Raw genomic sequence first — 12,677 nt, 5'->3', positions numbered from 1 at the left:
TATATATAAGAAAAAGAATGTTAATATACAAAAAAAATAAAATTATCATATGGCGTTGGAATATCAACTTGTCCTAATGTTGATTTTTTTTTTTTTTTTTTTAGATGGACACTCAATCTAAAGATGACAAAGAGTAAGATAATGTACATACGCAAATCCCAGAGTGAAAGAGAGTTTTCTCCATAAATAAAAATAAAAATAATTAAGTATTTAATACTCTCAAAATCAAAATTTTGAATCCGTGTGCTTATTTGAACTTTCAAAAATTATATATATATATATAAAAGGGAGAAACGTACGTACGTACCCGGAGAGACCACAATATATTTGAAGATTCATGGGTTGGGGCCTGGGCCTTATGTTGGGGCTGAGTTTGGCTAATGTATTGCCTATGGTTAGGGCTTAATTTTCTGTTGGCCCAATTTTTGTAATATATTTTTTTCTTATCAATAAATTGATTTACTCTTCAAAATAATAATAATAATAATAATAATAAAATACATATATGAATTAATGTATTAGCATTTTTCTTGGATTAATTATGATTTGGCTTGATTTGAACTAAATGATTGGAAGCTTTGCATGCTTGGATGATTCTGAGTGGTATTGTGATTAAAAAATGTGGGGTGATTTATATTTCGGCACAGGTCCATACACTTGTGCATCCTAAATGTTCAATGAAATGCTTACTTGAGTTCTATAATGGAAAGAATGGGGCTCGAGAGTGAAGAAAATTGGTTTGAAAATGGGCAACATGGGATTTTAAAGTATAATACATGCCACTAATTTAATACTGCTATGCATCTTTGGTAAATTACTAACCTACACACACATTTATTTTAGTGCGTTTATTGCCCTCCATTTTTGGGATGATAACATGGTGGGTTGGAGAAGTGCAATACTTGGATATTTTAAATAAAAATAATAATACAATTAATCTTATAACATGGAGTGAAATTATATACGTTTTGAAACAATTATGAAGTTTCGAATACATGGAGAATTCTGCTAATCTATTTTTCTAATAAAACAAAAGAAAAACAAGTAAAATGTGAAATCGAAAACTTTTTTGGGGTCTAATGTCATTTTTTGAAACCCCATTATTTCAAAGCTTAAAATAATAATTATTTTTGGTAAAAATATAAAATAATTAGTGTACATGGAATTGTAGTGGGGGTGGAATTTTTATTCTACTCCCAAAAGCCACGTTTACATCAATTAGTGTACACCAGATCTAGCCCAATAATATATTTTGTGTGTGTGTGTGTGTGTGTGTTTTTCGTGTGTATCTCTTGGCAGAAAGTAGCAAAGTGGAAATTAAGAGAAATGTTCCTTGTGGAAAAAAATTGTAGTTTTAAGTCCTTATCCTTAATTAAGAGGGGAGACTTGAAGATGTGTGCTTATGTGGAATACAAAGAATTGCCGGTCTTTTTACTTCAATTACTATCTCTCCACTTGACTTGACTCAACAAGATTACGTAGGATATATATCATTTTGTTATTCTTCTATATAAACATCACCTCTTGATTATCATATATACTTATATAAGTGCCAAAGAAAGAGAAATTTATATACCATATAATTGAGAATGGGTGGTTCTTCACCAATATTATTCTTGCACTACTTGCTCTTCTTCCTACTCATCATCACTACATCTCATTACTTCATGCTTGTTCACTCTTTCCCTTCTCTCCACCAACAAAACCCACTCTACCATCATAATGACAGCTCTGCTTTGGTACACTTCAATCAAAGCCTTTCTATATGGGAGTTTGCTTCTGGCGATGCTTCAGCTTATCCAAAGGTTGCATCATGGAATACCAGTAACAGTGATTGCTGCTCATGGGATGGTGTCACTTGTGATGATGAAACCGGCCGTGTCATTGGACTTGACCTCAGTAGTAGCTTTCTCTTCTGTTTTATCAATACCAACAATACCCTCTTCCGCCTTGTTCATCTTCGGAGACTCAACCTTGCTGACAATGACTTCAATGAATCTCAAATCCCATCTGCTGTTGGACTTTTTTCGAGGTTAACTTATCTTAATCTCTCATATTCTGTATTTGCTGGTCAAATCCCTTCGGAAATTTCAAATTTAACCAAATTAACTTCTCTTGATCTCTTAAGAAATTCAGTGGAGCTCCGTAAGCCTGGTCTAACAAGCTTGGTTAAGAATGTGACGAATTTAAAAGAACTTTACCTTAATGAGGTGAACATATTTTCTACAATACTTCACAATTTGGCTAATTTTTCATCTTTAACCTCTCTACTTCTCGAAGATTGTCAATTACAAGGTGAATTTCCCGCAGGCATTTTTAAGTTACCAAACCTACAGTTTCTTAGCGTGAAGTACAATCCAGATCTCATCATTTACTTGCCTGAATTCCACACGAAGAGTCCACTCAAGAAATTGAGGCTGGGGATAACAAACTTTTCTGGAGAGATGACAAATTCAATTGGAAATCTCTACTTGTTGAATGAATTGGATATCTCAGGATGCATCTTCTCAGGATCAATGTTGTCTTCAATTGGTAACCTTCCACAACTCCTTTATTTGAGCCTTGCCCGAAGCAACTTTTTTGGAGAACTGCCAAATTCAATTGGACAACTTAAATCCTTAAATCGTTTGGAGATGGCAGGATGCAATTTCTCAGGGCCAATCCCGTCTTGGTTTGGTAATTTTTCACAACTGCAATATTTGGACCTTTCCAGAAGCAATTTTTTTGGAGAACTGCCAAATTCAATCGGACAACTTAAATCCTTGAATCATTTGGAGATGGCATGATGCAATTTCTCAGAGCCAATCCCGTCTTGGTTTGGTAATTTTTCACAACTGCAATATTTGGACCTTTCCAGAAGCAATTTGTTTGGGGAACTACCAAATTCAATGGGATTCCTTGAATCCTTGAATCATTTGGGGTTGGCAGGATGCAATTTTTCAGGGTCAATACCAACTTGGTTTGGTAATTTTACACAACTGCTATATCTGGACCTTTCTTTCAACAATTTTACGGGTCAGATACCTTCTTTCTTTGGTAATTTTACACAGCTCCAATATCTTCTACTTCCTTTTAATATGTTGCATAGCCCAATTCCCGAGTCAATCTCTCAACTAGTGAATCTGCAAGTTATTAATCTTGATGGTAATAACCTAATAGTGGAGCTAGATGTGTTTCTTACTCTGAAAAATCTTACTACTCTTGGGCTCTCAGGTAACCAATTAACATTGCTCCCAAGTAGTTTCACCAATGTTACGCTTCCCAAGTTTAAGTCCCTTAATTTGAACTCATGCAACTTAACTGAGTTCCCAAATTTCTTGAAAACTCAAGACCAGTTGGTGTACTTAAACCTCAGCAACAACCGCATCCAAGGCCCCCTGCCTACATGGATATGGAACATGAGTACACAAACTTTGGATACCCTTGACCTCTCTCATAACTTTATAACTGGCTTTCACCAACCTCCTCCTTTAGTTCTTCCGTGGGATGCACTATACCGTTTAGACTTTAGTTCTAACATGCTGCAAGGATCACTCCTTGTCCCACCATCATCCATCAGCTTTTATATTGTCGCAAACAACAAACTGACTGGGGAGATTCCACTATTGATCTGCAATGCGAGTTCTCTTCGTGTCCTGGATTTATCTTATAACAATCTAAGTGGCATCATTCCCCGATGTTTGGGCAGTTTTGCTGATTCTCTGGAGTTATTGAATCTTCGAAACAATAAATTACATGGCCCCATTCCTCAAACATACAACAATGGAACCGGGCTGAGGATGATCAACTTAATTCAAAACCAATTGCAAGGGCCAGTGCCAAATTCGTTGGTCAATTGTCCACTTCTAGAGAGTCTTGATCTTGGAAACAATAAGATCTATGACGTTTTTCCCTTTTGGCTTGGAACACTTCCAGAATTGAAGGTTCTGATTTTGCGATTCAATAGATTCCATGGTGCAATATGGAACCCTAACTCCAGTTTAGCTTTCTCCAAATTGCACATTCTTGACATCTCTCACAATGGTTTCACTGGTAACTTACCTTGCGATTACTTCCATACCTTAACAGCCATGAAAACTATTGATGTTAATGAATCAACATATATTGGAAGAGTAACCAATTTTGTTAACAATGGCAGTACTTACGCGCTGACACTAACAAACAAAGGTGTGCAAATTGTGTATTTGTATATCCTAAATATTTTCGCTGCCATTGATTTGTCAAGCAACCAATTTGAAGGAGAGATTCCGGAATCTATTGGGATTCTCAAGTGTCTTCACATGCTCAACCTTTCCAACAACAGTCTTATTGGTCAGATTCCATCTTCGTTGAGGAATCTAACAGAGATTGAGTCGTTGGACCTTTCTCAAAACAAGCTCTCAGGAGAGATACCTTAGCCACTAACCCCACTCATGTTCCTTGCATTCTTCAATGTCTCTTTTAATCATCTCAGAGGGCCAATTCCACAAGGGAGGCAATTCGATACATTTCCAAACAATTCCTATGAGGGGAATTTAGGATTGTGTAGAGACCCTTTGTCGAAGAGATGTGAAAACTCGGATGCATTGCAGCCACCACCAGTACCTTCGAAGTTCAAACATGGTGATCATTCATGGCTTGCAATTGATAAAAGTGATTGGATTGTGATATGCATGGGCTATGGAGGTGGGTTAGTAGTTGGGTTGATCATTGGGCACACTTTTGCCGCAAGGTATCATGAATGGTTTGTCAGCACCTTTGGAAGGAACCAAAAGAAACAGAGGACGAAAAAGAGCAGGTGAAAAAGCTAAATTTGATGAGCCCATATTCGTTCATGGCTTTGTAGGCTTTTCCACTGGAAGAGGTACATCAAGGAAATGAAGAACTTCAGCTCCAGCATGGAGTTTCCACCAGCTATCAGGTATGTGTGTTGCGTTGTGTTTCTTTTTACTTGTTTGCATTTGTAGTCTATACCAAACCCTCTAGAGTGGCTTCTTTTAATAAGATACATGTCATTAAAGAAAAACTCTTGTAATAATACTATAGTATAAAATTTGCAGCTGAAAAAAAAAAAATGTTATCTATTGTGCAGTTTTGGACCGCTGTTACAGAATACTTGTTGCAAAAAGGTAGTGTTCTAAATAATTGTTCAAAAGATGCATCACAGCCATGGGTAATGCATGTATGACATTTTGATATAATTCTCAAATATATGGTTGGCCTGTAATTGTTATTAGAAGTTATTTTATTTTATTTTGTTTTTTATTTTTTTGTGTGTAAAGAGCAAATGTATTAAAATCCCAGACTAAAAATAAAGTATATACAATTCAAACTCAAAAAGAAATAGCTTTTTTGAGAAAATAACATGTCACTCAATCAATGGCTGTAGTTAACACTATTTTCTATAATTTTCAAAGTGTAAAGTTAAGGATTTAAGTTTTCATAAGAACATTGATATGCGTGTATAATTATTTGTTTGGAAAAATAAACTAAAACTTACGCCTATGTAAACTTAGTTCTCTTAGAATTATTTTATTCTTTTAGAGCTAGCTAGTTCATTAAAACTAGAACAAAACAAGTTAGGCTTACAGGCATCCCATAGAAGACAAGTGATATTTTTGTGATTATATTGGTTACTATAGTACAGGGTAGATTATCTAGGCATCTCTTGATATTATGAGTGTGACCTTACTGGCAGAAAGAAATTGGAGACGGCATACAAAACACAACTCAGTTTAAGATTAAGAAGACCAAATATCTTGATTATATAGTATTTGGATTCCCTTTATACACGTAGTCTTGTACATATATACACAAGCGCGTACACACATATACATATAATACTTGTATTGGATCGTAGAAGTAGAAGATTTTATTGAAAAGTCTTGCCCACAGAACATTCTCCTAAATATTGTTCATCTGCTTGTGAGACCACTTATAGTCATCTCAAAAACAAAACATTTCTTTACATATAGTACAAACAATGTTTTGGACCACTTCACCCGACGACTGCTTTTGCCTAGTCTTTGCCAATGCCATCACACTACAAGTTTGCTCAACTAAATTTTTGGTTGTAATAATTAAGTGCAAGATTATTTATTAATTGTGTGACCCATATGTTCTGGACCACTTCGCTTGTAAGACCTAATTTTCTTGTTGCTTTTGTCTAGTCTTTGTCGGTGCCATCATGCTACAAGTTTGCTCAACGAAATTTTTGGTTGTAATAATTGATTGTAAACTTATTTATTAATTGTGTGACTAAGACGATTTGGACACATGCTATATTTCTATTTATTTGGTGGCTAAATAAATAAATATGAGACTAATATTATATTAGCTGGTCAACTTATAAATTATTCTTTTCGTAATTAATTATGCAAAGAACATGTGGAAGAGATTATGCAAATAGTAAAGGGTAATTATGGGAGTGAAAATTGTAACAATCAAACACAGTGTGGATTAAGGATTTTTTTGTAATTCCATTTAAAGAGAGGAGTGTGGAGGCCTAAAGATATTTCTACAGCTAGAAGCCTCCAATATTAGCTCCCATAATAGTACGCAATTCATTTTAATAGCAATACAATTATTCCTCTAGAGATGTCTCAAACAAATAATATATCTAAAAAATTATCCTTTTAAAATTTTAAAATCTCTCTTCAAATTTGAAGAGAAGAAAAAAAAAAAAAAAAAAATCATGCATTAATTGCACATTCTTTTAAAATTTTATAATAGAGCTAGTATGGGATTGGATGGCAATTTATATCCAAATTTATTAAATAGCCCCAGCTCGTCCACTATAATTAAATTATTTGGGCATCATCAGTAATGACCAAAAAAAGAAAAAAATGTGTGCCCATATAATTCAAGATAACTCTCTCTCTCTCTCTCACTCTTCAACTTTCTACATATATAAATTATAAAAAAAAGATAACACACGACAATGATACGGGCTTGTGCAGATCTGCCCAAACTCCACCTCAAGTCCTGGCCACAAATAGGATAATTTCTTAGGCCATCTAGCACTGTGTCCGCCCACATATAAGCTGTTCATGTTGCAGAAAATCCACATTTTGTACATTCACTTTTTCTTTTTTCCTTTAAATTTCTTTTTTGGTCTTGGAGGAAAGACTACTCATGTTGGTGGTTTTTTTTTTTTTTTTTTTTTTTTTTTGGGTTAAAGTGAAACTGAATCATTAAGAATTTTGACAAAAGCAAAAAATTAGTGTGAAAAAAATGTTAGAAAAATCAAATTTCTTGAAAGAAAAGTAAAAGAAAATGGAAACAATGTACACTTACTGCTCCATGACATGCCAGTTATTATCATCAATTTGAGATGATGTAGAGAGAATAACTACCCTTTTTTGCCATAGAACAAGAGGATAAAGAACATACATAAACTCTTTTTTCTATATATATATATATATATATATATATATATATATAATTATTATTGTTGATTAAGTTGTATAGTGAATTTTTTCAAAATGAAAAAGGAAAAAAAAAAAAAGAAAAAGAAAAATTGTAAAGAACAATTTTTTTATTTTTATTTTTATTTTTTAGTATTCAACAATCAAAATAACTACTTCCTCGCCGCAAAAAAAAAAAAAAAAAAAAAAAAAAAAAAAAAAAAAAAAAAAAAAAAAAAACGATACAGAATTAAGTAAAGAATCATTTTTTAAATTCTGCACATTTTTTTTTTTTTTTTCCATTAAGTCAGTTTTTATAACTATTTATTGAATTAAGTTAATCTTTATCTTTTTTAATTTCATATGGTAGTCAAAGAAACCTTGTTTGAGGATTTAAAAAAAAAAAATTTGAAACTTTGTTTGTCATTTTAAATTTGATGAAAGTCAATATTAGAAGTTTGTCATCACAAAAGATCCCGTTTGCAAAAGTAAAAAAAATAAATAATAAAAACTGAAACGGGTTGCCCGTTTTGACTCGCCCATTTAAGATCTTACCCATCTATGATCCGTCATTGACGGGTTGGGAATGAGTTACTGACCCATTCAATACTCGCCCAAACCCACCCAATTGCCACTCCCATATGAGACTGATGAGGAACCGTTAATATTTAAGCTGAAAAAAAAATAATAATAATATATCCAAGATATATATATATATATATATATATATATATATATATAGAAAAAAAATTTAATAATATATCCAATATATATATATATATATCGCTGTAAATTCCAAAATTAACCTTTTTTAAGTACCAAAATTGACCTTTGCTGCAGTGAAGAGATTAATTTAAACAAGGGTAATAACGTCACAAGGCTACGTGGCGGACCTAAAAAAAAGTCCCAGTACTCGAGCATGGAGAAGCAAAATATTATTCCATAGATTCTATATAGCTTTCAACTATTTTGCAAATTTTTGCAAATAGAATGATCCTTATTGCGATTAAGAAAGAACTAAATAAATACGTTTGAAAGTAATCAAATCTAAAACATGTTTTCTTATGTAGTATGGGAGATAGAGAAAATAGTTAACAAGAATACAGACCATTTCTTTTTCTTTGTTTTTTTTTTTTTTTTTGGCTAAATTGGAGTAACCTTACTTAGGAAGTATCAATGTCAAAATATCAATAAGCATGAATAATTTTAAACCATTACAAAGATGAGGAAATAGCAAGCAAGAGAACAGACCATTCCTGGCTAAATGAGAATTACCTCAACATGCTCAGATAACTTAAAACCATTAAAAAAACAAAACAAATAATTCACACACTTGTAGTGCATTTCACAATGTCATTACTGCAAAATATACAAATAAACCTATGACACTTAAACTTATAATTTCTTTGCAAAGTCCTCACGTCTGTGTCATTCAAGAAAAGCATAGAAATAAATGCCCTATGAAACACACAACTTATCGATTCTTTGTGAAGTCTCCATCATTCGAGCAAAAAATAGCTATAAACCTTGTGTGTCCTTGCCAAGTATCTCTAATCATTTTATCTGTTTGAACATAAGAGAAAAATAACAAATTTGCTTCATCAAATATATATCTATATCTTATATACATTTTAAAATAATTTCTTTAATTTACAAAAATATTATACGCAACGTTTTTTACATACTGTTTATTTTTTTCTTTCTTTCTTCTTTTTTTCCAAAGAGTTCTTGTTTTAAACAATTTTTAAATTTTAATTTAAATCAATCTTACACTCTAGATTCTGGATTTTTTTTATTAAAAAATCAATTTTAATTATATACCAAACCTTGAAAAAAATGATAACGTCCTGTAACGTAATTTCTTAAGATGCCTTTATACTCTTATATTCAAAAGCGACGTCTATTGTGAAAAGTTGTTTGCATCTTATATATACCTACGAGTCATATGATCTCGGAAAATAAAATAAAAAACTCTTTCATATTATCTTCTTCTTGCAAAAGGCCAACATCGTAAATGCATTATACTTCTTATATATATATATATATATATATATATATATATATATATATATATATATATATAATATTTTAGGTTACAATTCTTCTCTCCTCTAAAAACTTTTTATGTCTCCCTCTATTTTTTATATTTACTTCTATATATATCACATTATTATTAAAATATTTTAGAGTTCCTTTTACATATAACTTTTATTCAATATATTGTAATTATTACATGAAAGAGTTTCTTTTAAAACTATCTCTATCTTTCTATGTATATACATTTTCATCCAAGTCATTGTTTCGGGTGTTCAATAAAGATAAAGCAATTAAGACTTTCATGAACATGACATATACGAGTCATTTGATTTTTTGTGTATTATTTTCTACTGATGGATGTATAATTTAAATATCCATAATTAAGGGAAGATTACTAAATTAACGCACTATTGAGATAGGCTCTGCAAATTACGATAAGGATTACAGATTGAGATAGGCTTTACAGATTACGATAAGAATTAAAGATTGTGATAAGGATCAAAGATTACGATGAGGATTAAGTCTATAGATTATAATAAGGTAATTCTACGTGACATCTTAACCTAAGCCCTATAAAAAAGGCGGGGGAATCAACGTTTTGAGGTACGCAATAAACCCTAACTCAATTTCTCCAGGGAGATTATCATTCACATTGACTTGTTCATCGGAGCCTACTCCACCGGTAACACATCGGTGTTCGTAGGATCATTTTTTCTTTTCTTTATTTAGGAAGTCAGATCAGATCCAGGTTGCGCAGAATCCATCATCAAGAATTGGTGCCGTCTGTGGGAACGATTTTAGTTCTCTAAATAAAGTATGGTTCGATTGCGATCTAGTCTGGTTGCTGGCGAATACGAAGCGTTGCAAACTTCTGATCAAGGGGACTCGACGAGGCAACCCCCCGCCGTCCCAAACGATCAGGAACGCGTCACAGCGTTGGAACAACAGGTTTAAACCCTAAATAAGGGAATGAACCAATTAGTCCAGAAAAATTCAATGATTCTACAACGCTTAGCCGCCCTTAATGAGGTGGAGAATAATGAAGTACCCAAGAATGACTCCCATAGGATTGACAACGACGCTGAGCTTAGTCAAATAGGGGGTCAATAGAGAAGCTATCACCATCGGTCTCTTGAACGGAATAATACCAGGCTCCGTGCAAGTACCTCTGGTTGTGTTGGTGACAAGACTAAAGACGTCACTTATTTCAATCTGTAGATGTAAGATCTGAGAACTAGGGTCAAAGACGTCATGCAAGCAATGAAAGGGAAGGGCCAGGCCACAGTGAACGATCTGGTACAGAAGACCAACTTAGCATTTAGCCTCGCTGTTATGTTATGAGTTGTCCTCTACCTAGCAAATTTAATATGCCAACTCTTGAGAGCTTCGATGGGATGCGGGACCCTCTCGATCATTTGGAGACCTACAACCAACTCTTGAGAGCTTCGATGGGACGCGGGACCCTCTCGATCATTTGGAGACCTACAAATCTCTTATGTATTTGCAAGTCGTACCGGATAAGATTATGTGCAGGGCTTTCCCTACCACACTAAAGGGTTGGGCTCGTCCTTGGTTCAATAAATTAAAGCTAGGCTCCATTGAAATCTTTAATGAGTTGAGCAAACAATTCATTGGACACTTCACCGCTGCGCAGAGGCATAGGAGACAGCAACACACTTATTGAATGTGAAACAGCAGAAGGGAAAGCCTCTCCGTGGTTACATAAGTCGTTTTAATGCTGATATGCTGCAGGTAGAAGAGGTGGACGACAATGTTGCCCTCACAGCCTTTATGGGGAGGACTACAGACTTCTAAGTTCCTATTTTCCTTATCAAAAGAAGCCCCTACAAGCATGACAGAGTTGATGGTTAGAGCATGGAAGCACATGAACGCTGAGGATGCTATGAATGCACGAAAAAACAAAGATGGTGAAAATAAGAGGTCGGAGAAGAAGAGGCCAGCACCTAACACTAGGGAGGAAAAGGAATCGAAGTACAAAAAATTCTCAAACAACCAGGCTGACAGATCGTCTCGCCGCCCAGTGAGCCCAGGCAGGTATAATAACTATACCCCTAAATACATATGTAGATCAAGTCTTTCTGCAGATTCAAGATGACGCATCATTGAAATGGCCGCCAAAGCTAAAAGCTGATCCAACAAAGAGGTCTCTAGGTAAATACTGTAGGTTTCACCGGGACCATGGACATAACACAGAAGATTGTTTCAACCTCAAAAACCAGATCGAGAACCTTGTTCGTAAAGGTCATTTACGCAAATTCACAATTAAAAATGGAAAAGGAGGCTCCAACCCAGCCCGGGAGGGCCGAGATGATCTCCCTTCTCAACACCAACCAATGGGTGAGATCAAAGTTATATCGAGTGGCTTCGCTGGTGGTGGTGAGACTAGTTCGGCTCGGAGGGCTCATGCTTGGAGTATTTGGAGTTTTTCAGAGGTGAATGAAGTTGGAATGACAAGTCCTGCAACAAAATTACCTCGAGTTGATAAGCCAATCATAACCTTTTCTGAAGAAGATGACAAGGGAATTCACCAGCCCCATGATGACCCCCTGGGCATACGAGAAATTGAAAATTGGCCGAGAGAAGCTCCGACCCATGAAATCACCACTGGTGGGATTTTCAGGCGATAAAGCACATCCACTGGGGGCAGTTACCCTTCCAGTTACTGCAGGAGCCAATCCAAAGCAGGTCACTATAATGGTGGACTTTGTAGTGGTGGACTGCCCATCATCATACAATATTATCCTGGGGAGGACAACATTGAATGCCATAAAAGTAATCACGTCCACTTACCATCTCCTGATGCGCTTCCCAATTGAATATGGTATGGGAGAGCTAAGAGGGGACCAAACAATGGCTCGCGAATGTTATGTCGCCTCTCTTAGAAAAACAAAATCGTAAGAGGCATTTACGATTGAAGGGCTGGAAGGGAAAGATAGACCAGACTTTCATAGAGTGGAACCTATAGAGGAGCTAGAAGAGGTCATCCTTGGTGACGGTGAGCCCGAGAAAAAAGTGAGTATAGGGTCTTTACTTCCCCCAGGTATCAAAGATAAACTTACTCAATTCCTCAGGAAGAATCGAGACGTATTTACATGGGTCCATGAAGACATGCCGGGTATAGACCCCACTATCATGGAGCACCGCTTAAATGTAAATCCTGACTTTAAACCTGTCAGACAAAAAAGGAGGACTTTCGTTCCAGAAAGGAATCAGGCTATATCAGAAGAGGTGGAA

The 12,677-nt window shown here is 34.8% G+C and overlaps 3 protein-coding genes across 3 annotated transcripts; all 3 read left to right on the top strand.

The window, feature by feature from the left end:
- Nucleotides 1–1,589: 1,589 nt before the first annotated feature.
- Nucleotides 1,590–4,397, top strand: LOC132301278 (receptor-like protein 6). The gene is made up of 2 exons (XM_059798545.1): nucleotides 1,590–2,676; nucleotides 3,214–4,397. Exons 1-2 carry the CDS (start codon nucleotides 1,590–1,592, stop codon nucleotides 4,395–4,397), a joined length of 2,271 nt encoding a protein of 756 aa, XP_059654528.1.
- Nucleotides 4,398–4,412: 15 nt separating this feature from the next.
- Nucleotides 4,413–11,237, top strand: LOC132301277 (putative receptor like protein 25). The gene is made up of 4 exons (XM_059798544.1): nucleotides 4,413–4,711; nucleotides 4,826–4,900; nucleotides 10,259–10,370; nucleotides 11,175–11,237. Exons 1-4 carry the CDS (start codon nucleotides 4,413–4,415, stop codon nucleotides 11,235–11,237), a joined length of 549 nt encoding a protein of 182 aa, XP_059654527.1.
- Nucleotides 11,238–11,274: 37 nt separating this feature from the next.
- Nucleotides 11,275–12,070, top strand: LOC132301276 (uncharacterized). The gene is made up of 2 exons (XM_059798543.1): nucleotides 11,275–11,463; nucleotides 11,528–12,070. Exons 1-2 carry the CDS (start codon nucleotides 11,275–11,277, stop codon nucleotides 12,068–12,070), a joined length of 732 nt encoding a protein of 243 aa, XP_059654526.1.
- The last annotated feature ends 607 nt before the right edge of the window (nucleotides 12,071–12,677 follow it).

Source organism: Cornus florida, unplaced genomic scaffold, assembly GCF_030987335.1.
Source record: "Cornus florida cultivar Cherokee Brave unplaced genomic scaffold, ASM3098733v1 CherokeeBrave_3.0.0_Hap2_Chr03, whole genome shotgun sequence".
Classification (NCBI taxonomy): domain Eukaryota; kingdom Viridiplantae; phylum Streptophyta; class Magnoliopsida; order Cornales; family Cornaceae; genus Cornus; species Cornus florida.
This window is presented reverse-complemented; position numbering and strand designations above follow the sequence as displayed.